This window comes from Chlorocebus sabaeus, chromosome 25, assembly GCF_047675955.1.
Source record: "Chlorocebus sabaeus isolate Y175 chromosome 25, mChlSab1.0.hap1, whole genome shotgun sequence".
NCBI classification, from domain to species: Eukaryota; Metazoa; Chordata; class Mammalia; order Primates; family Cercopithecidae; genus Chlorocebus; species Chlorocebus sabaeus.
In genome coordinates, this window is record NC_132928.1 from 27,553,125 (window position 1) to 27,580,639 (window position 27,515).

The following is a 27,515-nucleotide window of genomic DNA, read 5'->3' on the forward strand; positions in this document are numbered from 1 at the left end:
TGTGGGTGCTATAGATTTTTGTAAAGAGCAAGGAAAGATAGCTACTGATAAGCTAGACACCAGGTTGGGGAGAGGGGGAGGCAACTGGATAGCCCTAAAATAGTCTTTGTCAATAACATATTGCCAGGAACAGTCCTGAAAGAGCCATAGGAGTTTGCTGTCAAAATGCCAGTGCCTAGAGTAGCTCTTCCGATCCTGGGCCTCCAGATCCCTCTCCTGTGACCCACATCGCCCTGATGGTGAAGTTGAGTGTGCCATGGGGCAGAGGCCTCTCCAGTCTACCACTTGGTCACCACTAGTCCCTTGCTCTTGCTGAGTGAAAGCAAATCGACTCATTCCCAACCCTTGTGCAGGGGAGGGAGAAAGCCTGTTCGATAACCTGAAGCCGAGGACAGAGCAGAGCTGCGAACAGAGGCTGGTTCAGGGGTGCCCTGTATTTAAAGAAAGGCAACTGAAACACACTAAATATTTCTTCCAACCCTCCCCTCATCCCACTCCCAAACCCAGATTGCTAACTGTTTAGGTCCCCATGTTGAGGCCAGGAAATCAGAATTTAGTGCTAAGTTCTAAAAGACTACTGATTACCACACCATTCAAATAGTCATCCAGGAGCAAAGACAGGTGAGGCCCAGTGAAGCCTTGGGGATGGGGAGAAGGGTAGAGAAAAAGTCGTAAGACAGTTTTTTATTTTTATTTTTGAGACAGGGTCTCACTGTCACTCAGGCTGGAGTTCAGTGGCACAGTCAAGACTCACTGTGGCCTTGACCTCTTGGGCTTAAGTGATCCTCCGCCTCAGCCTCCTGAGTAGCTGAAACCACAGGTATGCACCACCACGCCCAGCTATCTTTGTTTTGTTTTGTTTTGTTTTTAGAAGTCTTGCTCTGTCACCCAGGCTGGAGTACAGTGGCATGATTTCAGCTCACTGCAACCTCCACCTCCCAGGTTCAAGTGATTCTCCTGCCTCAACCTCCCAAGTAACTGGAACTACAGGTGTATGCCACCATGCATGGCTAATTTTTGTATATATATAATTTTTGCAGTAGAGATGGGGCTTCACCACGTTGGCCACGCTGGTCTTAAACTTCTGACCTCAAGTGATCTGCCTGCCTCGGCCTCCCAAAGTGTTCAGATTACAGGCGTGAACCATCACGCCCGACCTTTTTTTTTTTTTTTTTGGTAGAGATGAGGTCCCACTATGTTGGGCAGGCTGGTCTCAAACTCCTGGGCTCAAGCTATCCTCTCGCCTCAGCCTCCCAAAGTGCTGGGATTACAGGCATGAGCCACTGTGCCCAGCCCATTTTTTTTTTCTTAGTGATGGAAATGATAATAGGAATGCTGCTGCAGGGAGAGAATTCAGCTGCTTCACAGAGAACTGGAATGCTATTCCTTTTTCATTTTCCTGTACCAGCTGTGCCATTTTGCCATATATTTTTTCATATGCATGGGTGGGACACCCACCTCCTTCACCCTGGCTGTTTGCTGAGGACAGGGAAACACTGTCATTCTCTGGGCTTCCCCCAGTGACCTTTCCTGAACAAACACAGTGGGGACCCCTGGTGGAAGAAATGTAATAGTCACTCAATACATAACAATTTTTGCTTGAAAACTTTATTAAAATAAGGATTAAATCTGAAAAAAGAACAATCAGAATGCCAGCCCTTTGCATAAAATCAGCAAGAAAAAGGAGAGAAAAAAGAAAAGAAAAAAAAGAAGAGAAGAGAATCAGTCCTCTCCACTTCTTCCCAGAGACTTAGGCGGAGAGGCAGAGAAGGCCCGCTGCCCTGCAGTGCCCGCAGCCTGTAGCGGGGAGAGCTGTGGGCAGGTTCTCTGTCTCAGGGCTCAGTGGACTAGAGAAGGAAGTTCCCACCACAGCACAGGCCCAAGAGTCACAGATACCTAAGCCTAGAGAACAGATTATCCTGAGGGAATATAAACTCCAGGAAGTTGATCAGAGAACAGGAATTTGGGAACAAACAATTATTCTGAAAGCCTGCAGAGCCTGAAGAGGCAGGGGCCATGCACACGAGCCTCTAACTGCCCTTGGGTGCCACGATCTGCTGGACATAGTTGACAACATTGCTGTGAAGCTGGGAGGCGGTGGACGCAAAGGTCTCCTTGGCAAGGGTCTGGGCCACCTCACTGCCACCCATCATTGCGTGGTACAGCGGAAGTGTATACTTCTGCTTCCCCTGCAAGAAACACACATACACATGCCTAAGAAGCTTTCCCGGTGGGTCTGTCCAGCCCTCCTGCCCCCCAGTACCAGCCTAATAGCAGCCATGGCTAGGTGCTAAAAGGGATGTGGGTACCACAGTGGAATGAGGAGTTTCTTATCAGAAGTGCTCTAATTCTGGCATCTTCTTGGGGGCCAAAGATCCATGGAGATGGATCTCAATATGCATCCCAATCCATGCTAACTTGGGGATGTCTACACTCAACAAAACAAATGAGTTGGGTTGACACAGTGGGACTCCAGACTTTTGGAAAGGGGTAGGTGGTGAGCCATCAAGTGAATAGCAGATATCAACGGCTGCGGCACATAAAGCTCACAGCCGCATACGGTCCAACTGCAGGCAAACAAAGGAAAACCCACAGATCAAATTCACACAAATAAAAGCCAGCAACATCACAAGTTCCTAAAATCCAGAGCCTTGAGGAGGCTGTCAGAGGGCTCAGAATATCCCCAAACAGGCACGCAGCCCTGACTTTATGCAGAGCACTGCTTCGTCTCCAGTCCAGCCCCTCCCTGCTCCGGAATCTGATGACATTCAGTTCATCCTGAGAGCCTGGGGCCCTTCCCCAACAGGGCAACTTCCACATGGTGACAGAGGGTCTGGCTGCTGTCCCAACCATGCCCAAGTCACAGGGCAGCAGGGACCTATCCTCCAAGCCTTTGCTCTTCTCGCTCGACCTCTGGCCCCTTTCCCTCTTGCGTTTCCCGCATGATGTGATCACCCTCTTTCCCGCCTCTGGGTTGGCTCTGGCCAGCTTTTTTTCCTGGGGTCTCACCAGCTGAACTGCAGAAAGCTCCACAGGCCTGCAGGCTTCCTCTTGTCCCTAGGGCAATGCCTTCAAAGCCACACTAGTAAAGAGGCTGAGTGGTAGGGTCCTCAGGTCATTTGCCCCTCCCTCTGTGCCTCAGATGAGTCCTCGATGAGCCCTGTCCACATGATTACTTCATGTATGGCCGAGTGGGTCCCGGTGTGCTTTCGGGAAGAGCGAGGCAGAGGTCACCCACCTGGTTATGCAGGAACTCCTTCACTTTCCAGAAATCTTCCTGGTGGTCGTTCTTAAGGACGATTTGGCCCCATCGTAGCCGGAGCTCTGCATTCCGGGCGTTTGAGATACTTGGGTATGTCTCTCCAAGTTTTTTCACATTCCCTGGAGAAGAGAAAGAAATGATTTGTGGCTAGGCACGGTGGCTCACGCCTGTAACCCTAGAACTTTGGGAGGCTGAAGTGGCCGGATCACTTGAGGTCAGGAGTGTGAGACCAGCCTGGTCAACACGGCGAAACCCTGTCTCTACTAAAAATACCAAAAAAAATTGGCCGTTGTGGTGGTGCACACCTGTAATCCCAGCTACTTGGAGGCCGAGGCGCTAGAATCAAGAATCGCTTGAACTCAGAAGGCGGAGGTTGCCTTAAGCCAATAGCACCACTGCACTCCAGCCTGGTCGACAGAGCAAGATTAAAGCAGACATATTCCCCCAATATCCTGTCCCATTTGTATTCCTGCTACTCACCTGCTAAAAGTCATCTTGGCTCTAACTTTTTTTTTTAACCTCTTGGTGAACATTATTTTGACTGAGCAGCCACAAAACATTAGTGGTTGAGAGCTTTGGATGACTGGCTTCTGTGTGACCTGTTTGTACCTCAAGTTCATTCTCTGTCATGTGGGTATTTAAATCACACCACCTACTTCCCAGAGGAGCTGTGAGAATTAAATGACTTAATAGACACAAAGGGACGGGCACGGTGGCTCAAGCCTGTAATCCCAGCACTTTGGGAGGCCGAGACAGATGGATCACGAGGTCAGGAGATCGAGACCATCCTGGCTAACACGGTGAAACCCCGTCTCTACTAAGAAATACAAAAAACTAGCCGGGCGAGGTGGCGGGCGCCTGTAGTCCCAGCTACTTGGGAGGCTGAGGCCGGAGAATGGCGTGAACCCAGGAGGCGGAGCTTGCAGTGAGCTGAGATCCGGCCACTGCACTCCAGCCTGGGCTACAGAGCGAGACTCCGTCTCAAAAAAAAAAAAAAAAAAAAAAAAAAAAATAGACACAAAGGCTTTACAAGAGTCACCTGCAGAAGCTTCGGACTTGAGCACTGCCAGGCTTTGTGACTTTGTCCTTATGGTGCTTGTAGGTAGAACCCGTAACCTTCCGATGGCACATTCCTTGTGGAGGGCCAGCCTCCCTATTGTACGTGGCAGTCCCCTAGAGGCAGGCACCACTACTTTTTGTGAGTCTCTCTCTAGCCCCTGACATAAAGCTCTGCACACAAGGAGCCCTGGTTCACCATTTTTTCTTACCAGGAGGAAGAGGGGATTTCTGGAGGATCTTATCCAGGAAGTAGACCAGCTGGTAGGTCTTCCAGGGAGAGATGGCCACGGCTTCAATGGCCTTCATGTCCAGCTCCTCGGCTGCCCACAGCTGGGCTAGCTCTTCAGCAGGCTTCATGAGTGAGTCCCCGGGGGAGAGATCAGGGAGGTAAGGGGGCCAGCCAGGGGTATTCAGCCATCGATCAAACTCAAAACCTGTTTGGGAGAAGGAGAGAAGATACTATCAGAATTCTCTGGCCAGGTTACAGTCAATTGGTTCAAGCAACTCCCAGAGACCTCAAGTTTCTCCTCTCTCCATCCCAAACTCTTTCCCCAGCATTTAACATTACTTTCCCATGTAACCACTTGCTCCAGCAGAGTCCTAGTTATAATGATATCTAGAGACTGTGCCGTTTCGACCGTGAAAGTGCTTTTCACTCCAAATTAGCACTGTGCTGTCAGAGCCAAGTTGGTGGATGTTCTAGTCACGTGTACATTCTCCTACTGATCACCAGAACCACACTGTACTTAAGCACCAGGGCTCTAGGACCAGGCTGCCTGGGTTCCTACCCCTGCTCTGCCATTAACTAGCTGGGAGGCCTCGGGCATGTTACTTCACCTCTGCACCTCAGTTTTATCTATAAAGTGGGGGTGATAGGCCCTGCCTCAGTGACGGTTATGAGGATTACATGAGCAAATAAACATTAAAAGCTTAGCATACCACCTGATGCATAGTAAGTACTCTAGAATTATTAACTACCATTAGCTCCGGAGTCCCATGACATTAAAATGCAAGCCTCCAACGGAACAGTAGGTGCTGCTAAAGGCCTGACCAATCCTACTGTCAGAGGACGCAGACTTCATCAAACCAACAACAGAGTGACTCAGGGGGGTTCAGGCCACAGCAAAAAGTGGGGGTATGTCTAATGGACTGTGTCATCCATGACAGAACATTTTTCCTTTTTTCTTTGGAAGCAGTACCTCCCAGGCAGAAATTGGGGGCTGGGCGCAGTGGCTCATGCCTGTAATCCCAGCACTTTGGGAGGCTGAGGCAGGCAGATCACCTGAGGTCAGGAGTTTGAGACCAGCCTGACCAACATGGAGAAACTCTGTCTCTACTAAAAATACAAAATTAGCCTGGCGTGGTGGCGCATGCCTATAATCCCAGCTACTCGGGAGGCTGAGGCAGGAGAATTGCTTGAACCCGGGAGGCAGAGGTTGCAGTGAGCCGAGATCATGCCATTGCACTCCAGCCTGGGCCACAAGAGTGAAACTCCGTCTCAAAAAAAAAAAAAAGAAAGAAAGAAATTAGGACAGCTACTGGGATTGCCTTCACTCAGAAGGCCGTAGGAGGGGGTGCTGCCTCCGCTCCTGCCCTGTGAGTTTTAGCTCGGAGCAGCAGTGCAGCAGCAGCAGCAGCAGTGGCAGCTCTCTGGGCAAGGTAAGGGTCTGACTATGTGTGTCCAGGTGTGAGGAAAACAAGAGGAGAGGAGAGAGTAAGGAAACAGACTGGGAGAAAATGAGGCAGAGAGGAGTCAAAAGAAGTCATTTGTCTGGAATAAATCCCAGGATTCTGGGTTTGCTCCTCAAAATGCCCCTACCTAGCTGACTCTGACCCAGTGTTTCCCACTCACCACCATCTTTCCGAGTGTAAATGAGATATCTTTCTCTACTATTTTTTAGAAGCCTGTAGGCCAGTTCCTCTGCTTACCTGGAATGATATCCACTCTCTTCTTCTTAAGCTCAGGGAAATATTCCAAGTAGAAGTCCAGAAAGTCATCAGCTAAGATGCTTTGGAATTTGAATTCATGCACATAGGCCTGTGAGGAGGGAAGGCTCTTCAGACCCTCTCTGGCCCCGTGGGGAGTGGAGTCCTTCTGTGTCCTGGGTCCTCCCCCAACCCCTTACCTCTTTCGCCCCCTGCCTCTACCCTTGCTCAGGCCCAGTGGCTTTATCCGCTCCTCTTCCTTCTCCCCTCATGTGACTATACCTTGAGAAAATTGTCAAACTGATCCTGATCACCCACCAAGTGGGCCAGGTATGACACAAAGCAGAAACCTTTCTCGTAGGGGGTCTCGTTATAGGTGTCGTCCGGGTCAACACCTGGCAGAGGAGAAAGCAGACGAGATTTAAGCTTTTGTAGCCTGTCACCCGTAACGTTCTTCTCTAGCTCTACAGTCAAAAGACTAGCAATGGAAGAGATCAGAATTCAGCTTCCCCAGGGACAGCAAGGCCAAGGAGTCCAGATCCTGGGCTCTCTCCAGATCTTGGCCTCTCTCAAGGTGCTTCCAAGGAGATCTCAGAGGGTCATTTACTGTGGATATAATATGAAGACAAAGAAACCAGCCTTCCAGAGGAGCGGACACATTTCCTCAGTCCCAGGATATATTGTGTGGGTAGGTTCCATCAACTCTTCCCACTGAGCACCAGGCTGTGTCTTTTCCATCCCTATTGGTCACCACCTAAATACTCAACCTCCCCTCTCAGATCGGTGTTTTTTTTTTCTTTTTCTCTTTTTGAGACAGAGTCTTGCTCTATCACCCAGGCTGGAGTACAGTGGTACAATCTCGGCTCACCGCAACCTTTGTCTCCCGGGGTCGAGCGATTCTCCCGCCTCAGCCTCCCCAGTAGCTGGGATTACAGGCATGCACCACCACGCCCAGCTAAATTTTGTATTTTCAGTAGACACAGGGTTTCTCCATATTGGCTAGGCTGGTCTTGAACTCTTGACCTCACGATCCACCCACCTCAAGCTGGGATTACAGGCATGAACCACCAGGCCCAGCCAATGTGCTGTTTTCACAGCTGTTCCAGGCTAAAACTAATTACCAGTCTCCAAGAAATTCATCTACACACTTAACAGCACCAAGGAACATGAGCTTCGACTGCATAAAAAGGTTTCAGATTAGTCACACATGGAATGAAGGAAAATGTTAGGAAGTAAAAAGCTCTGAATTTGGAGAGAGGACCCAGATCTCAGTTGCAGTCATGCACTGATTAGGTATATGACCTGGACAAGACACTTAACTTGTCTGGCACTCAGTCCCGTCCTCTGTAAAATAAGGCTAATGCTTTTACTCTACAGAATCCACAGATCTGCCCTGATGATCATGAAGGAATGGGAAACAGCCTGGTAAAATAATACAGACTTGTACAAATGCAAAGCAATGGTAAAGTCATCACGAACCGTGCAGACTGGACAGAACTCCTATCTGACTGCAGTGGCTTGGGTTCAGTTAGCCTAGTGGCCAGAGAAATAGCCAGAAAGAGCTCTGGAGTGCCCCTCCCTCCGAATAAAGTATTCTAAGTGTGCACTGATCAACATGAAGTTTGCATTAACTTGGGGCTCCAAGCTCAATTGAAGGGAGTGGGTGTCAGACAGAGGAGCCTCCTGGACCTGGTTCAATCTTCACGCGGAGCTTGTTGAGTGGGTTTTCCTCTCCAGTGATGTCCATGTGCTGACGCAGCAGAGCTCGCCCCGTTGCAGCCTCCAAGCAGGTGTACGCAGCGCCTGGTGCAGAATCAAACATAAGCCCCAGGAAAAAGTCTGTCACCACATCCAAGTGTATTTTCCTGACAGAGACACTGTGCTGCCTCTTTGTGGCCTCAAGAAGAACAGCAACAGATACCTGAAGCTTAATAACATTACCCTCCTGGGGACCCAGGGCAAATAGGGACAGTTACAAAGAGCCTGATTCAGTCCCTAGCTCCGTGTTGCTGTGGGCTACAAAGGACTTGGTTAACTTAGGCTGTTAGTCTCTCTCTTAAATGAGGACTGGGAGAATCGCACCTTTCTGACAGTTACCTTTCCTTATCAAAGTACTATATTTTTATTTTATCTTATTTTATTTATTCTTTTAATTTTTTGAGACAGAGCCTCGCTCTGTCGCCCAGGCTGGAGTGCAATGGCGCGATCTCGGCTCACTGCAACCTCCGCCTCCTCCTGGGTTCAAGCCATTCTCCTGCATCAGCCTCCCGAGTAGCCGGGATTACAGAGGTGCACCATCGCGCCCAGCTAACATTTGTATTTTTAGTAGAGAGGGGGCTTCGCCACGTTGGCTGGTCTCAAACTCCTGACCTCAGGTGATCTGCCTGCCTTGGCCTCCAAAGTGCTGGGATTACAAGTGTGAGCCACCACACCCGGCCCCCGGCCTTATTTTTAGAAAATGATTTGATCTTCTTTTTTTTTGAGACAGAGTCTTGCTCTGTTGCCCAGGTTGGAGTGCAGTGGCACGATCTCAGCTCACTGCAACCTCCGCCTCCTGGATTCAAGCAATTCTCCTATCTCAGTTTCCCAAGTAGCTGGGACTACAGGCGCACACCACGATGCCTGGCTACTTTTTGTATTTTTAGTAGAGACGGAGTTTCACCATATTGGTCAGGCTGGTCTCAAACTCCTGACCTCAGGTGATCCACCCGCCTCAGGCGTGAGCCACCGTGCTTGGTAATGGTTTGATCTTCTGTGAAAACTTAGAATTATTTTCATCTGACTGTTTCTGTCAGACAAAAGAAATTACCAACCCCAAAATTTTAAGGATCTCTAAGTCTCCTTCTGCATTACAAACAATGACTGAGGGAATAGTGGAGGGGAGGGGGACAGGGTTTTGGAACCAGCCAGCTCTGCCCTTTCCTAGATGTTTTGACTCTGAGTAAGTGACTCAGCCTCTCTCAGTCTCAGTTTCTTCAACTGTACAACGGGATAAAAATATTTGCTTGCAGGATTCCTAATGGCTGATTAAGATATTCACAAATAGGCTCTTGCTATATATATTCTGACTGAAAGTATAGATTTGTACAAACTTTCTGAAAGATAATGGACAATATGTACTAAAAAAGACTCTGTAATTTAAAATGTTCAGGGCCGGGCGCAGTGGCTCACACCTGTTGTCTCAGCACTTTGGGAGGCTTAGGCAGGCAGGTCACTTGAGGCCAGGAGTTCAAGACCAGTCTGGCCGATATGCCGAAATCCCGTCTCTACTAAAAACATAAAAATTATCCAGGCGTGGTGGTGCATGCCTGTAATCCCAGCTACAGGGGGTGGGATGTGGGGGAGCTGAGGCAGAAGAATTGCTTGAACCACGGAGGCTGAGGTTGCAATGAGCTGAGATTGCAACACTGTACTCCAGCCTGGGCAAAAGAACAAGACTCTGTCTCAAAAAAAAAAAAAAAAAAGTTCAGACCCAGAAATTGTGTTTCTAAGAATTTATCCTTATTGAAATCATCTGATATGAATAGACATTTATATGTAAGGAAGTTTGTCAACATATTTCAACAGAAAATTAGAAACAACCAGTAAATTAAAAAACATCCATATATGCAGCTATAGAAGAAAATCTAATGAGCCGGGTGCGGTGGCTCATGCCTGTAATCCCAGCAATTTGGGAGGCTGAGGCAGGTGGATCACCTGAGGTCGGGAGTTCGAGACCAGCCTGACCTAAATGGAGAAACCCCGTCTCTACTAAAAATGCAAAATTAGCCAGGTGTGGTGGTGCGTGCCTGTAATCCCAGCTACTCGGGAGGCTGAGGCAGGAGAATCGCTGAACCCAGGAGGTGGAGGTTGCAGTGAGCCGAGATCGTGCCATTGCACTCCAGCCTGGGCAACAAGAGTGAAACTGTGTCTCAAGAAAAAACAAAACAAAACAAAACAAAAAAACAACACTTAATGAGCTGGGGAAATATTTTTTTTAAAAAAGTCAGTTGTCGGCCTGGCGTGGTGGCTCATGCCTGTAATCCCAGTACTTTTGGAGGCTGAGGCGGGCAGATCATGAGGTCAGGAGATCAAGACCATCCTAGCTAACACGGTGAAACCCCATCTCTACTAAAAACACACAAAAAATTAGCCGGGCATGGTGGCAGGCGCCTATAGTCCCAGATACTCAGGAGGCTGAGGCAGGAGAATGGCATGAACCTGGAAGGCGGAGCTCGCAGTGAGCCGAGATCGGGCCACTGCACTCCAGCCTAGGCGATAGAATGAGACTTTCCCTCAAAAAAAAAGAAAGAAAGAAAAAGTCAGTTGTCAAACCATGTATGTGGTTTGTATTCTGAAACCCCACTTGTATTCTGAAACCCCATAAGGAGATCACACTGGCCCCACAGGTTAAGAATGGGAGGCAGAGTCCTTAGGAGAGGGGTGGACACTTTACCAAAGAGGATGGTGGAGATCCTCCTCTGGGCGTACATGGTGAAACCTTCATTGAGCCAGAATTCACCCCAGTTGGCGTTGGTGACCAGGTTCCCAAACCAACTGTGGGAGATCTCATGGATGATGACATCTGCCAAGGAGCGGTCCCCAGCTAGCAGGCAGGGTGTGACAAAAGTCAGACAAGGGTTCTCCATTCCTCCAAACGGAAAGGACGGTGGCATGAAGAGCAAGTCATACCTGCCGAGAAGCAGAGAGGTCACCGAGAGGCCCTGGCTCCCTGGAGCAGACCCCACCTCACTTCCTTTTCCAGCCTATTTCCAAGCCCTAAGAGATGCAGTCACTAAACAGGCAGAGTATGATTTCGGGCCCAGTGTGGAAAATAAAGCCCAGGCTCCTCAGTGCTTCTCCCAGGTGGCTCCCCTGCCTTGCCGGGACTTCCCTCGTCCAGGTGGTGTCTGCTCTCCTGGAGCTCACTCTCCAGGCATTTGTTTCCCTCTCTCCTTCCAAGCAGGTGTGGAGGTGGTAAGTATATTATCAGCTCCATCACATGAAGTCCCCTGGAGGCCAACCTGGGGTCATACCAATGTGCACCCTTTTATCTAAGGAGCCTAAGTCTGAAGATGTCAAAAGTTAAAAACAGAGTGTGGGGAAACTTGCAGCAATGGGAAAACACAGGTCAACAAAGGATCTTGACGGTGGCTGCCCCATCTCAAACTTGGCAACTGCAGGTCACATTTTCATCACCTCAAGAACCTCTTCTCGGCTGGGCCTAGTGGCTCACACCTGTAATCCCAGCAGTTTGGGAGCCAAGGTAGACAGATCACCTGAGGTCAGGAGTTCGAGACCAGCTTGGCCAACAGGGTGAAACCCTGTCTCTACTAAAAATACAAAGATTAGCTGTGGTGGGGGGCATCTGTAATCCCAGCTATTCTGGAGGCTGAGGCAGGAGAATCGCTTGAACCTGGGAGGTGAGGTGGAGGCTGCAGTCAGCTGAGATCATGCCACTGCACTCCAGCCTGGGCGACAGCAAGAAGACTCCATCTCAAAAAAAAAGAAAAAGAAAAAAAAGAACCTCGTCTCCTAGGTCCTCTCCTCAGCAACAGTGCAGAGCCTGGCTCATGTCCTCCTCTTTTCCTCCTCTCCTTCACTTCTAGGATCAGGGAAACTTTGTTCTGGGAGGCAGGAGGTGGAGAAGCCACACGAAGAGGGAGAATGGAAACCAGGGACTCAGTTTAACGGGAGACACTAGAGTCACTAGAGTCAATGTGATACCACACCTTCCCCAAACATAAGGTCCAAAAAGCTTCTCTCCTGTTGCCAAAAATTCTTCTATCACCCCGTTGTACTCCTCCTTGGCAGCATCAATCAAGCAGGGCTCAGCCCACACCCGGCTCCTAAAGACAAGAGAGCAGAGAAAGCAGAATGGTGCTTAGAGACCATCACAGTGACCCGATCCTGAAAGCACCTGTAGAAAACTGGCCTCAGACAAGTGAATGTGACAGTGCAGTCAGCCACAGTGACGGGGTGCAAGATCAGATCACCACACAGATCCAAGAGACCGCTCACCACACCTGAGAAACAAGGACCCCAGACAGCTTCATGGAGGTGGAACCGTGCTACACGGTTATGGTTTCACTACTGAATGCAATCTTGCAAAAGTGATTGAACCTTTCTGAGCCTCAGTTTCCTCATCTGTAAAATGAGTGAAGATTAAATAAGACAACACACAAAAGCCCTTCAAACAGCGGTTTATACAGTAAATGTTAGTTTTCTTCTCTCTACTTATAGGAGAGATAAGAAAGGATTCTAAGGCTGGGTGCGCTGGCTCACGCCTGTAATCGCAGCACTTTGGGAGGTCGAGGCGGGTGGATCATGAGGTCAGGAGATCGAGATCATCCTGGCTAACACGGTGAAACCCCATCTCTACTAAAAGTACAAAAAATTAGCCGGGCGTGGTGGCGGGCGCCTGTAGTCCCAGCTACTTGGGAGGCTGAGGCAGGAGAATGGCGTGAACCCGGGAGGCGGGGCTTGCAGTGAGCCGAGATGGCGCCACTGCACTCCAGCCTGGGAGACAGAGGGAGACTCCATCTCAAAAAGAAAAAAAAAAAAAAGAAGAAGAAGAAAGGGTTCTAATAATAGAATCTGGAATTGAATAAAACCTTAAGAGACAAATCTTTTTTTTTTTTTAAAGACAGGTTCTTGCTCTGTTGCCCAGGCTGGAGTACAGTGATGTGATCCAACCTCCGCCTCCTGGGGCTCAAGTGATCCTTCCACCTCAGCTCCCCAACGCCAGTGGCTAGGACTATAGGTACATGCCATCATGCCTGGCTAATTTTTTTATTTTTCGTACAGGCAGGGTTTTGCTATGTTGCCCTGGTTGGTCTCGAACTCCTGGGTTCAAATGATTCACCTGCCTCAGCCTCTCAAAGTGCTGGGATTATAGGCATGAGCTACTGTGTCCGATCCAAACCTACTAATGTTAATAGGAATATGTTAACTGCCTTAGGTACAGTAATGGGATTGTGGTTCTAAGGGAGAATGCCTCTATTCTTCAGAGAGGCACACAGATTTACTTGCTTTTAAACAGTCTAGCAAAAACAAAAACAAATCCACTCATATAACTAGTATAACAAAGTAGATGGTTCTATAGGTGTTCAATGCATCATCCTTTCAATTTTCTAGATATTTGAAATTTACATAATAAAAAGATAGGGAAACAAAGGTGGCTTGGAGGAAACAAAAACAAAACAAGAAGATCCAGTCTAATGGAAAGATGCAATGGACTCGGCTCCTGCAGCCAAAGGCTCTGCTTGACCAAGAGCCCCTGGCTGCACTGTAGAACTGCTTTTCCATACGGACATATGAATGAGAGACTAGCTGGGCTGGTAGCTCACGTCTGTAATCACCGTACTTTGGGAGGCCGAGGTCAAGAGTTCAAGACCAGCCTGGCTAACATGGTGAAACCCTGTTTCTATTAAAAAAAAATACAAAAAAAAATTAGCAGACCATGGTGATGCATGCCTGTAATCCCAGCTACTTGAGAGGCTAAAGCAGGAGAATCACTTGAACCCGGGCGGCGGAGGTTGCGGAGAGCCAAGATCGCACCATCGCACTCCAACCTGGGCAACAGAGTTAAGACTCTGTTTCAAAAAAAAAAAAAAGACTGATGGCAAAGTGGGATAGGTCCAGGCCAGGATGAGGGAAAACTTCCTCTCTGCCTTTGCTGAAGGACAGGAACTGTTCCAACAGGAAGAAAAGATATAGGGAAACCAGTATCAGGTACTTCCCAAATATCAAAAGCAAAGACCTAGACATGGAACGCTGCATATGCATGTGAGGAAGCACCGAGGGTCTGGGATTACTCGAGGACAGGATCAGACTGCAATGTGGGAGGCAGTGGCAGGAGATGGGACCTGAGAGGCCCAAGAGGGTCGGGTCACAAAGAGCCTCAGATACCCTGTTACAGAACTGGACCTTCAGAGCCATGGGAGCATTTTAAGGCAACAAGTGACATTATCAGATTGAGTTTTAAGAGATCATTCTGGCTGCAGGACACAGAAAATATGTTAAACTACAAGAATGAGTGAGTTTCTCCACGGAAAGCATGTAGGAGAAAAGAACAGGTCAAGGACAGAGCCTTGGGCAACACCGACACACAAGGAGCTGGGCAAAGGGTCAGGGAAGGAGATGAGAAAGGACTAACCAGGAGGCCCGGCGACCAGCATGGGTGGTGGCACAGAAGCTAGAGGAGGGTCAACGGGGCCTGAAGAAAAACAGCAGAACATGAAGGCGAGGGCTAAAAAGCATCACATGTGTTACCTGTATTGAGGCAAATGACCTCTCTTACTACAGAGTTTCAACGGCATGGCAAGGGTGGGGGGCTGGATTCCATTGTAGATTGTAGCAATAAATGATGGTGGGGTGGGGGGGTTTCAAGAAGTGCAGCCAGTGAGTATACATGCTACTCAAGTCACCTGGCTACAGAAGGAAGGACAGAGTGTTGTGCCAGAAGAGAATATGGAGTTAAGGGTTTTTTTAGTTGTTTGTTTGTTTGCTGAGACGGAGTCTTGCTCTTTCGCCCAGGCTGGAGTGTAGTGGCGCGACCCAGGCTCACTGCAAGCTCCTCCTCCTGGGTTCACACCATTCTCCCACCTCAGCCTCCTGAGTAGCTGGGACTACAGGCGCCCGCCACCACACCTGGCTAATTTTTGTTTTTGTATTTTTAGTAAAGACAGGGCTTCACCATGTTAACCAGGATGGTCTAGATCTCCTGACCTCATGATCCACCTGCCTCAGCCTCTCAAAGTGCTGGGATTACAGCCATGAGCCACTGCACCCAGCCAAGTTTGTTTGTTTGTTTGTTTGTTTTTGGCTTTTTTTTTGAGGTGGAGTCTCACTTTGTTGCCCAGGCTGGAGTGCAGTAGTGCAATCTCGGCTCAACCTCCACCTCCCATGCTCAAGTGATTCTCCTGCCTCAGCCTCCTGAGTAGCGGGGGTTATAGGCATGCACCACCATGTCCAGGTGATTTTTGTGTTTTTAGGAGAGATGGGGTTTCACCACGTTGGCCAGGCTAGTCTCGAACTCCTGACCTCAGGTGATCCACCCACCTTGGCCTCCGAAAGAGGTGGGATTACAAGCGTGAACCACCACGCCCAGCCTTGAGTTTGTTTTTTGCTTTGCTATAGATCTAAGAGAAACTGGTGCTTGTCTAGAGGGGGAGGCTGCAGATTTGAAGACAGAGACGTAAGTGATGAGGCAAAGTCCTAGAGGACATGTGAGGGAAGAGATTTGGCTTTAAACAGAAGGAAGGACCCTCATCGCAGTCTGGAAGGATAGAAGCAGATGAAGATAACTTTTTAAGTGGAGGACAGGAAGCTGACATAATCATATCTGATGAATTTAATATTCTCAGTAAAACAGGAGACAAGACCTTCTGCTTAAGTGAGGGGACGGGATTGGACAGTAAATTTGAAGAGTATAGTCTTAGAACAGTGTAAAGGGAGTGAGATGGAAAGATAAACAAAACGACTATTGAACAACGCTGAAAGCACACCTGCTGTTGAAGACTATACATCTGTTACATTTTTCTGGAAAACCTCACAAATGTCTATTTCGACTTTCCTTTAATTCCAACTTTTCACGAGGAATTGAGAAAGTTATAGTGGTAGCTGGGTATGGTGGCTCATGCCTATAATCCTAGCACTTTGGGAGGCTGAGGCGGGCAGATCATGAGGTCAGGAGATCAAGCCCATCCTAGCTAACATGATGAAACCCTGTCTCTACTAAAAATACAAAAAAATTAGCTGGGTGTGGTGGCGGGCGCCTGTAGTCCCAGCTACTCGGAAGGCTGAGGCAGGAGAATGGCGTGAACCCGGGAGGCAGAGGTTGCAGTGAGCTGAGATCGTGCCACTGCACTCCAGCCTGGGTGACAGAGCGAGACTCCGTCTCAAAAAAAAAAAAAAAAGAAAGTTATAGTGGTATTACTGTGTAGTTTCACTATTTTCTATATCTCCCAAATACTCACTCATAGAAGTAGAGAAAAGGAATTGTATAACAAGGGACTGGGACATTACAGCAGCGGAATAGTGGGCAAGGAGGTTTGGGGTGTTGGTAAGAGGTAACCAACCACACACTTGGGCCAGGCAGGGAAGCCCAGTCAGGAGGGTCTTGACTGCCCAGGAGAAATGAGTGGCTTGCCGGAAGGGAGGCTGCCATGAGCTCAAGGAGGAGACGTGGTGGAATATAGTGGGAGGGAGGCTGTCAGAGAGCTGGAAGGTTAGCAGAGTCAGGGTGAATGAGGACAAGTGGCTTAAAAGTTCAGATATGGTACAGTTCATGACAATGACGATGTCTAGGCTCTAGATTCCAGAGCATGGCTGTGAATATGGGTGGCTGACAGAGTGAAGAAGGCTCTCTGAGTAGAGGTCAAGAAACCCTGAAGGTTGGTGCGGTGGCTCATGCCTACAATCCCAACACTTTGGGAGGCCGAGGTGGGAGGATCTCTTGAGCATAGGAGTTCAAGATCAGCCTAGACAACATAGCAAGACTCTGCTTCTGCAAAAAATAAACAAAATTAGCTGGGCTTGGTGACAGAGTAGCTGTGGTTCCAGCTACTCTGGAGGCTGAAGTGGGAGGATTGCTTGAGCCTGGTAGCCTGAGGTTCAGTGGGCTCTTGTGCCACTGCATTCCAGCCTGGACAAGAGAGCGAGACAAGAAAAGAAAGAAAGAGAGAAAGAGAGAGGGAGGGAGAGAGGGGAAAACATGAAGGGCAGGGCAGAGCACAAGAAACCCTGCAGCCACCCTCAACCCTGGGTGTTAGGAGATAAAAGTTGCCAAAGATGATGTGACAGGACACCAGACAGAAAAAGACCATGGGACGGCAGTCAGTGTCTTCAAGGAATTACTTTGTGAACTGTTCTACCGCCACCTTGAATATCAAAATTACCATAGTCCTTCAGCCCAGTGGACTTCAGCTTGCTACAACTAGAAGGTTTAAGACAGTCATCCAAGATACCTCCACCGGGACACACATTTCTGTCAAAATAAATGAGGACGCTCTCAGTCAAGCTGCAATCTCATCACCCGTAGTATAGTGCAAAGAGCACTGGATTTGCAACGGAAATACCTGCATTTTAATTCCAGTTTTGCCAACTAGTGGTCCTGCACAAGCCACTCACCACAGCCTTGGTTTGCTTATTTTTAAAATGTAGAGAGTATCATCCTTATGGAGTCTGTGTAAGGATTAGAAGAGATTATAAATAAAAGGGCCTACTGGGATATATCCATAATTCCCCTCTGCCCAGGATTTTCCTCTGGCAGTAACAGGGACTGGGATAGGTGACATACCTTGCCAGAAAACCCTCCCATTTAATAAACCCCCACGGCCGGGTGTGGTGGCTCACGCCTGTAATCTCAGAACTTTGGGAGGCTGAGGTGGGTGGATCACGAGGTCAGGAGTTCAAGACCAGTCTGGCCAATATAGTGAAGCCCCATCTCTACTAAAAGTATAAAAACTAGCCAGAAATGGTGGCATGCACCTGTAGGCCCAGCTACTCAGGAGGCTGAGGCTGGAGAATCGCTTGAACCTGGGAGGCGGAGGTTGTGGTGAGCCAAGATCGCACCACTGCGCTCCAGCCTCAGCAACAGAGCAAGACTCCGTCTCAAAAATAATAAATAAACCCCCCACAAGACCCTACAATGTGACCCAGGAGGCAAGGACTGTCCATCTAATCAGGGAAGGAATAAGTCATTACCACCAGTTAAGTGGATCCTGTCACCTACTTCAATATACCATGTTGTCATTTTATTACAGGCAGTATAAAAAGAAATCATTATCATTCAGTATCTTTAGAATCTATTGTTCTCTCATTTCCCATTAATAGTTCATACTCTCACAAATAGAACCTTAGTAAGGGTATTCTTGGAAACGACATTCCTTTACTTATCTACTTGCTTGTCTGTTGCAAAGATGACATCCTTTTGGTTATTTCCTACCCTGCCTATTAGGAAGACAGCCCTTCGTAAGACGAGGGCACTTTGTCTTTCCAGACTGGTATTGTTTTGAGTGTGTGCACTGGGAGCAGATGCCAGTGGAATCCCATCTATTATTCCATCTGATAACCAGAAACTAAGACTCATGATACCAGCAGTGCCACTGAGCCCAATTATGAAGTCTGAGGCTTATAACTAATCTTGTCAAGGACACCACTGCCTCTAGGAACTGGGAGCAGGGCTAGAGATAAAGAACAGCAACAGCACCAGGAAAAGGTCACCAGTTTCACTGTCCAGCCTTTGATGCTCCCACACTGGGACCAAGTTACAGTGGCAGGTAATATGTGAGCCAGGAAAAATCTAGACTCCTGGTCAAACCTCTTTTCTCAGGAAACCTTACAAAATCACTTTTTATCTTCCCAAGATCCATCTAACCTCACGAAGGCATTGCTGCCACCGCAGGCTTAGACTCACGCATCCGCTGCAGACACGAAGGAGAGTCCACTTCCCTCTTAGAAGGAAATAATGATACCAAAGTTGTGTATTTCCAGTAACTAAGTGCAAAAGAAAATGGGGAAGATTTGGTATGAAGATAGGAAAGTAGACATAGCTGCTAGAAGGGCATTAAAACTTAAAGATATTAATAAAGATCCATTTCCCAGGCCGGGCATGATGGCTCATGCCTGTAATCCCAGCACTTTGGGAGGCCGAGGCAGGTGAATCACCCGAGGTCAGGAGTTTGAAAGCAGCCTGGCCAACATGGTGAAACCCCGTCTCTACTAAAAATACAAAAATTAGCTGAGCGTGGTGGGGCATGTCTACAGTCCCAGTTACTTGTGAGGCTGAGGCAGGAGAATCGCTTGAACCCAGGAGGCAGAGGTTGCAGTGAGCCGAGATCATGCCATTGCACTCCAGTCCAGCCTGGGCAACACAGCGAGACTCCATCTCAAAAAAAAAAAAACAAAAACCAATTTCCCAAAATTGCAGCCTAAATTCCAACATCCCTCTGTAAGGCAGCCCAGGACAACACTACTGCTAGCAGGGCTGATGATGTTATTCCAGGCAGCAGGATTGGAACTGGAAAGAGGGAGTAGGAAAGGTGGGGAGAAAACGAGCACTTCCTCCAGCTGTGCTCATGCTGCATGAGCTGCAGAAAGGCTCTGGACTCAGACAGAGGATCCAAGACTCCCCAAGAACCACCCCAGCAGGTCCACTGGTCAGAGTCCTCCTTGCCTCTGAGGCCAATCCAACCTTGCCTGTGGGGTCTTTGTCTCCTACCTGGGTCCAACTTCAGCCGAAACCAGATCTCCGATGGCCAAAGCTATCAGATAGGAGGGGATGGGCTGACACATCTGGAAGAAGAACTTATTTGGACCTCTCTTCTCCCAGGTGCTAGCACTCATCACAGCTGTGAAGCCATCTGGGACCTGACAACAGAGAAAGCTTAGGAGATTTTACCTGGAGAGAGTCTCCTTTTGATTAGTTTGAATAAAGCATGACCAGCCACCTGTGTGTGATGATAATGGCCCGGAGTCTATCTTGGAGAACACAAAGGTTTCAAGAAACTAAATCTGTGCTCAACTGATGGGATTTAGAGGAAGGCTACGTACAACTTCAGTAGGTGGAAGAATTTAAAAGTAAGCAATTTTTCAGAAGTACTACTGAATGGATATAATAATTTACCACTGAAATGTGACCTGTTTGATAGATCTGAAATTATTTCTTAATCCCAAGGGAAGGTGCACCTAATCTTAGTCTCCTTACCTCAATAAGAGCTGAATATTTGTATTTAACAGCAGGCGTGTCGAAGCAAGGGAAGAAGGCCCGGTTTAGGACAGCCTGGCCCTGGGTGTACACAAAGGGCTTCTTCTTTCCTGCTGTCTGCTCAGGAGCCAACCAGCAAACCTAAGTGAAAAGAAGAACATTTCAGAACTGACATCTCTCCCACACGAGCTCAGTCTGGCCAGAAAAGTGAGCTGGCTGGAATGAGAGAATTTTAGGTAATCCTTAAAACCCTTCTGCCAGCCAGTCTGGTTCGAACTAGAAAGCTCTCTCCTCTTGTGTATTTAGTTCATCCTGGAATCCAAGCCAAAGTATGACACCCACTTCACAGGGCAGAGCCACCAGAAAGGGTCCTTTCCTTACGGCATCCCATGCATCATCTCAGGGACCCTGGACCTAGCCTCTGACCCTTTCATCTGTACCCTGTCTGTGTCCTTCTCTCTACAGTAGTTTCTCATCAAACAAAAAACTACTGAAGCAACTGCATTTGGACTTGTGATGACTCAGAAAAGCAGAACTCAACTGGGAGTCAGTGATTAATACGTATTCTCTTTTCTTTTTTGAGACAGAGTATCGCTCTGTCGCCCAGGCTGGAGTATAGTGGTGCAATCTCGGCTCCCTGCAACCTCCACCTCACAGGTTCAAGTGATTCTCATGCCTCAGCCTCCCAAGTAGCTGGGACCACAGGCGCGTGCACCACCAAGCTCAGCTAATTTTTGTATTGTAGAGATAGGGTTTCAACATGTTGGCCAGGCTGGTCTCCAACTCCTGGCCTCAAGCAACCGGCCCACCTCAGTCCCCCAAAGTGCTGGGATTACAGGAATAAGCCATCATGCTCAGCCTAATATATGTTTTCTTTTTTCTTTCCTTTTTTTTTTTTTTTGAGACAGAGTTTCACTCTTGTCGCCCAGGCTGGAGTGCAATGGTGTGATCTTGGCTCACTGCAATCTCCGCCGCCCGGGTTTCAAGTGAGTCTCCTGCCTCAGCCTCCCAAGTAGCTGGGATTACAGGCATGTGCCGCCACACCCGGCTAATTTTGTATTTTTAATAGAGATGGGGTTTCATCATGTTGGTCAGGCTGGTCTTGAGTTCCTGACCTCAGGTGATCTGCCCGCCTCAGTCTCCCAAAGTGCTGGGATTACAGGCATGAGCCACTGCGCCTGGTTTAATATTTGTTTTCTATTCCTAAAATTTACCTTTTCAAAAGAAATGTATTCTATATCATAGGCACTGGTTATATGATTCTTTATCTGCATTCTGTTAGCTCTTAAACAAAGGGCAAATCTGGGTTGGGTGCAGTGGCTCACTCCTGTAATCCCAACACTTTGGGAGTCCGATGCAGGTGGCTCACTTGAGGTCAGGGGTTCATGACCAACCTGGCTAACATGGTAAAACCCTGTTGCTACTAAAAATACAAAAATTAGCCAGGCGTGATGGCATGCATCTGTAATTCCAGCTACTCAGGAGGCTGAGGCAGGAGAATTGCTTGAACCCAGGAGGCAGAGGTTGCAGTGAGCTGAGATCATGCCAATGCACTCCAGCCTGGGTGACAGAGCGAGACTCTGCCTCAGAAAAAAAAAGGCAAATCTGAATGATTATAATGAAACCCAGTTTTTGCCTACAGCAAACAGGCTTTCATTTACCTGGAAGCAGAGCAGGGTGGAGTATATGTCAGCAACAAATACCATTTAGAATTTAGAAATGGATTCGATTATTCCAGGATGATTTCACAGAGGAAGAAAGAAAACTTTCTGGCTGGACCTTCAAAGACAAGCAGGATTGAGATGGCTGGAAAGGCAGGGAGGAGACATTGACAAGGAGACAAGCAGCAACATGAGCAGAGGCATAAACAGATGCAGGCTCCAGATGCAGAGTGGGAGAGGCAGGCCTGGGCAAGTCTAATGAAGGGCTCTGAACACAGCGGTGTCTGAGACCTATTTTAAGAGGCATAAGGAAGCTACATTGGGATGCTGGGTTTTTCTTTGAGCTTTTGTGTGTGAAAAAATTAATTAGTGTCCTTATAACAGGTACAGTGCAGTATAGAAAGGGATGAGAGAGAGTGGAGAAAGCTGATAAACATTGCTTCAGCCAGGGGACCGAGATCAACGCTGACAGTTATAAATCATATGGATACTATGCGTCCTCAACACCCAATGAAAATGGCACTTTGGCTGGGCGCGGTGGCTCACACCTGTTAATCCCAGCACTTTAGGAGGCCGACGCGGGTAGATCACCTGAGGTCAGGAGTTCAAGACGAGCCTGGCCAACATACGGAAACCCTGTCTCTACTAAAAATACAAAAATTAGCCTGGCGTGGTGGCACATGCCTGTAGTCCCAGCTACTTCAGAGGCTGAGGGAGGAGAATCTCTTGAACCAGGGAGGCGGAGGTTGCAGTGAGCCAAGATCACGCCAATGTACTCCAGCCTGGGCAACAGAAGCGAAACTCCATTTCAAGAAAAAAAAAAAAGGCACTTTACCTCTGTGAATTGCCCCTCAAAACTCATAATCCCAGTCTAATCATGAGAAAACATCAGATAAGTTCCAATACAGGGACATCCTACACTATACCTGGCCAACACTCCTCAAAACTGTCAAGGTTGGCTGGGTTCAGTGGCTCACATGCCAGCACTTTGGGAGGTCAAGACAGGAGGATTGCTTGAGGCCAGGAGTTTGAGATCAGCCTGGGCAACACAGGGGGACTCTGTCTCCATAGAAAAAATAAAAATAAAAAAATAAAAAACTGGCTGGGAGCAGTGGCTCATGCCTGTAATTCTAGCACTTTCTTTGGGAGGCCAAGGTGGGAGGATTGTTTGAGCCCAAGCGTTTGAGACCAGCCTGGACAACACAGTGAGACCTCATCTCTACAAATAATAAATTCAAAAAATTAGCTGGGTGCAGTTGTATGCACCTGTAGTCCCAGCTACTTGGTGGGGAGGCTGAAGCAGGAGGATCGCTTGAACCAGGGGGATCAAGGCCGCAGTGAGCCATGATTGTGTCGCTCACTGCACTACAGCCTGGGTGACAGAGCAAGACCCTGTCTCAAAAAACAAACTGTCAAAGTTGTATCAAAAACAAGGAAAGTTTGAGAAACTGTCAGAGTCCCAAGAGGATACATGACAGCTAAATATAACATGGAATTCTGGATGGCTTCCTGGAACGGAAAAAGACATGAAGTAAAAACTAAGGGACTCTGAAAAACCTATGGACTCCAGTATCAGTACTGGTTTATTAATTATAACAAATATTATACTAATGTAAAATGATTTAGTCTTGGTTAATAATATATCAGCATTGGTTAACTGTAACAAATGTGTCATACTAATGTAAAATGGTAGCAAGAGGGGAATCTGTGTGTATATGAGTATGTTATGTAGGGAGTACTGGACTGTATATGGGAATTAGCTGCTCAATTCTTCTATTAATGTTTTAAAATATGAAGTCTATTAAAAAAAAATTAGGCCAGGTATGTTGGCTCACACTTGTAGTCCCAGCACTTTGGGACGCCAAAGTGGGCAGATGACTTGAACCCAGGAGTTCAAGACCAGCCTGGGCAACATGGCGAAACCCCATCTCTATAAAAAATAACAGAAATTAGCCAGGTGTGGAGGTGGCAGGTCTGTGGTTGGTCCCAGGTACTCAGGAGGCTAAGGTGGGAGGATCACTTGAGCCAGGGAAGTCAAGGCTGCAGCGGGCTGAGATGGTGCCACTCTACCAGTCAATGATGATTGATCAATTGACTGATCATTGAATGCCATCAATCAGTGATGTTTTTACTGATCAGCTAGGAAATGAGATTTTTTTTTTTTTTTTTTTAAGATGGAGTCTTGCTCTGTCACCCAGGCTGGAATGCAATGGCATGATCTTGGCTCACTGCAACCCTCCGTGTCCCAGATTCAAGCAATTATCCTGCCTCAGCCTCCCAAGTAGCTGGGATTACAGGCGTGAGCCACCACACCTAGCTAATTTTTGTATTTTTAGTGGAGATGGGGTTTCACCATGTTGGCCAGGCTGGTCTCAAACTCCTGACCTCAGGTGACCTGCCAGCCCTGGCCTCCCAAAGTGCTGGGATTACAGATGTAAGCTACAGCACCCAGCCTGGAAATGAGATTTTGAAAAAGAACAATGTAGGGAGCTTTCTGACCCTGTCTCAAAAAAATAAATAAATAAATACAAAAGTTAGCAGTAAAAGTTAACACAGCTTACCCACCATGCACCATGCACCATGTTAGCCACTTATGGAAAGACAACTCATTTAACATATGTCAAGCACTTAAGACTAGTGCCTGGTTCATCTTATTAAATATTAGCCATAATCCCCACCTCCACCAAAATTGCTTACTCATCATCTTTGCTTTTTTTTTTGTTAAAACAGGGTTGCACTCTGTTGCTCAGGATGGAGTGCGGTGGTGTTATCTGGCTGTGAAAGGAAAATCTCTGGGGCCCCAAAATCACTAAGGAAAACTCCAGCTGGGAACCGCTTAGGGCACACCTGCCTCCCATTCTATTCAAAGCCACTCCTCTGCTCACTGAGATGGATGCATATCTGATTTGCTTCCTTTGGAAAGGCTCATCAGAAACTCAAAAGAAGGTAACCATTTGTGTATCACCTATCTGTGACCCGGAAGCTCCTTCCTGCTTCCAGTCTTCCTGCCTTTGCTTCAAGTTGTCCCGCCTTTTCAGACCGAACTAATGTACTTCTTACATATACTGATTGATGTATCATGTCTCCCTAACGTACAAAACCAAGCTGTGGGCCCGGCGCGGGTCTCGAGGTCAGGAGTTCTCAGGAGTTGAGATCAGCCTGACCAACATGGTGAAATTTTGTCTCTACTAAACAATACAAAAATTCGCCAGGTGTGGTGGCGCACGCCTGCAGTCCCAGCTACCAGAGAAGCTGAGGTCCGAGAATGGCTTGAACCTCTGCCCAGGAGGCAGAGGTTGCAGTGAGCCGAGATCTTGCCACTGCACTCCAGCCTGGACGACAGAGTGAGACTCTGCCTCAAATACATAAATAAAAGAAAAATTAAACTGTAAGCAAGCTGTTTACTGTGAAACTTGCAACTCATTCTACCTGAGCGATAACTGGCAGCCACAGCCTAAGGATTTTCTGACTCTTACAGACATAAGCCACCTAACTCCATCTCTTATTTCCAGTATTTGCCCCCCACTCCGAAAAAAATTAAAGAGCTAACTAACAGTGAGAAGGCCAAATTATTACTTATAGCACCCTAATTCCGGTTCTCACTTTTACTCAAATTCCTTGGTTAATCAAATCCAGGACTTCACAGGAGGAAACAAAAACAAAGATATAAGCTTTAACCGTGGAACTAGAAGGCCACACAGAACAAAGACCTAGATCAGCATCTGGCTAATTCCCGAGGCACCATAAAGCAGAGATAAGGTGGCTGATAATCAGGGACCTCGGTGCAAAAGTCCAAGACAGCACTAAGTGAAATGCATGAACAATAGGTCATCCAGGAAGCCACGGAAGATGTCAGAAACGGCAGTGTGCGATGAGCGGGAATGCGGCGCAATGTAGACAAGCCGCCAAGGCCAGGGAAGAGACGCCGAAGGATGGAAAAGGCGAAGGGTGCACCGCTCAATGACTGGAGCAAGTTCAGAAGAAGGAAACCAGGCAGCCCGGGAGGAAAACAGGAAGCAAGGGGAGGAGGCCGAGAGGCGGCGCGCGGGGAGCTCGGCCCCTCCAGGGACGCGCTGGAAGGGTCCTCCCGGTCCCTCCTCCTGGGTGGGGTAGGTGCGGGCGTAGGGCGGCTCGGGGCCGGAAGGGCGGGCAGGCAGCCGCGGGCGCAGTCCGGGGCTCACTCACCCCGGGTCCCTCCCCGACGCGGTAGGTGAGCAGCACCTGGAGGCGCTCGGCGGCGCTGCAGGGCTGCGGGAAGGACACGCACAGGGCCTGGCCGTAGTGCGAGAAAGGCTGCGTGTAGAAGCTCACGGGCTCCGCGGGCGGCTCCTCCGAGCCGGGTCGCTCCCGCCGCAGGGCCGCCGCCGTCACCTCCAGGCACGGGTGCGAGTCCAGCCGCAGCTCGACAGCGCCCTCGGGCTCCAGGCAGCGCAGGTCCAGGACCGCGGTGCCGCTCAGCCCCCGGGTCCCTACGCCGGGCCCTGGAGGCCCAAACTCAGCCCGCAGGTCCAGGTGCAAGTGCAGCAGCTCAAAGGCCCGGAAGTTGGAGGCCGAGGCCACGTCCACCGCCTGCGCCGAGTGCAGTGGTCGCCGGGCCGCGCCGCCGCCGGGGGAAGGCTCTCCGCTAGCCATGGTCCGCAGCGCCGTTGCTCACCCGCCTGGCCACGAACCCGAGGGGAGCCCCGCCCCCAGCACCGCGGGCCCGCCCCCACCGCGCGGGCCCCGCCCCCGAAATCTGCGCCCGATCGCATCCCCTCCCTGCGCTCTACCGCCCACTCTTCTACCTGCACCAGTGCCTCGGCGCTTAGGACAAAAGAGGCCAGTGGGATCGTGTGGCCCACGTTTGCGCACCTGTATCCTACTGAGGTGTTCCAGTCGTCTCGGTGGGGCACCCTTCTCTGCTGACCCTTCCTGCTGCCTCATCTTCTAGGCAGCGTCGAGGACTGAGCCCCGGCTGGGAAGGTCTGAGTTCGAGATCATACACCCTGCGGTAGGCCGGTTGTTAGGACTGTGTATCACCTTGGGCAAGTCGCACAAGAAACATGACTCTTCCCTAGCCTCTTTCTGCATCAGTAAAATAGAGTCATAATATCTGTGTATCTCACGAAGTAATGTGAGAACTCTACCAGGTAACGTGTCTAACACACTTGGCAAACAGTAAAACCCTGCACAAGTCCACGGAATTCACACTGGATCGAGGCTTGCCCCCCAGCAACTCCAGGCACGCCTATCTTTCTACTGTTGGGTTAAGGGACAGCAATCAGCACCGCGCAATTTTAGACCTGGCTGTCCATCGCATGTCACTTCTATTTCCCTTACTGTATTGTACCGCTTATTGTGCTAGGGACATCTTCACTGAATACTTTGTTTCTCTTCTGTACCAGTGGGTTGCAGTGGGTCTTCTATGAACAGGAGCTAATCAGTGATGAGGTTTTTACTGTTCAGCTAGGAAATGAGATTTTTAAAAAGAATAATGTAGTGAGTTTTTCATCAAGGGAAATAGTATTCTATTCTGTGCTTCCTAGTTTTATAGAGTTGAAATTATTTTATTTCATGAAATAATGCTTATGGTAGATATGCTTGGTACATAGTAGACACTGAATACTCCTATCTTGAAATTATTCAGTCTTTGATGCAATGCACTTTGAGTATCTACTAGACCCCAGTTGTTCAGCTTAGTGCCTGGGGTACAGTTGGAATAAGTCTGGCACAATTCCTCTCCCTGTGGTGTTCATAGCCTGACTCACATTTTAGCACACGCACGAGAAAACAGGTCATGACACTTCCACGTGCTGTGCTTGATATGGGAAGAAAAGGAGGCTGGGGAGCACAACAAAGAGATGCCTAGCCTGATCCTTCTAGTTAAATATTGACAGAGGAAGAGGATGTCATCCTTGGCTAAAGGGTAAAAGATTTT

General features: G+C 48.6%; 1 protein-coding gene across 2 annotated transcripts; it reads right to left on the bottom strand.

Annotated features, from left to right (window-relative positions):
* Positions 1 to 1,592: 1,592 nt before the first annotated feature.
* Positions 1,593 to 26,282, bottom strand: RNPEP (arginyl aminopeptidase). Of its 2 annotated transcripts, XM_007988954.3 has the most exons (11): positions 25,784 to 26,282; positions 19,938 to 20,078; positions 19,452 to 19,600; positions 11,959 to 12,075; positions 10,683 to 10,918; positions 7,937 to 8,050; positions 6,530 to 6,642; positions 6,251 to 6,359; positions 4,531 to 4,755; positions 3,239 to 3,381; positions 1,593 to 2,189 (listed from the first exon to the last, which is right to left on the bottom strand). In XM_007988954.3, the coding sequence occupies exons 1-11, from the start codon at positions 26,228 to 26,230 to the stop codon at positions 2,031 to 2,033; spliced, it is 1,953 nt and encodes a 650-aa protein (XP_007987145.1). In that variant the 5' UTR covers positions 26,231 to 26,282; the 3' UTR covers positions 1,593 to 2,030. The 2 variants fall into 2 exon arrangements, with proteins under 2 accessions (XP_007987145.1, XP_037841681.1); XM_037985753.2 differs by lacking the exon at positions 19,452 to 19,600 and having other exon boundaries at positions 25,784 to 26,250.
* Positions 26,283 to 27,515: the final 1,233 nt, after the last annotated feature.

Excerpts from the sequence above, each read along its gene's own strand:
- RNPEP (XM_007988954.3), bottom strand. The coding sequence starts at position 26,230 with ATGGCTAGCGGAGAGCCTTCCCCCGGCGGCGGCGCGGCCCGGCGACCA. Across the intron at positions 20,079-25,783 it reads GCGTCGGGGAGGGACCCGGG|GTTTGCTGGTTGGCTCCTGA; the intron begins GTGAGTGAGCCC and ends CTTTTCACTTAG. Across the intron at positions 2,190-3,238 it reads AGGAGTTCCTGCATAACCAG|GGGAAGCAGAAGTATACACT; the intron begins GTGGGTGACCTC and ends TGTTTCTTGCAG.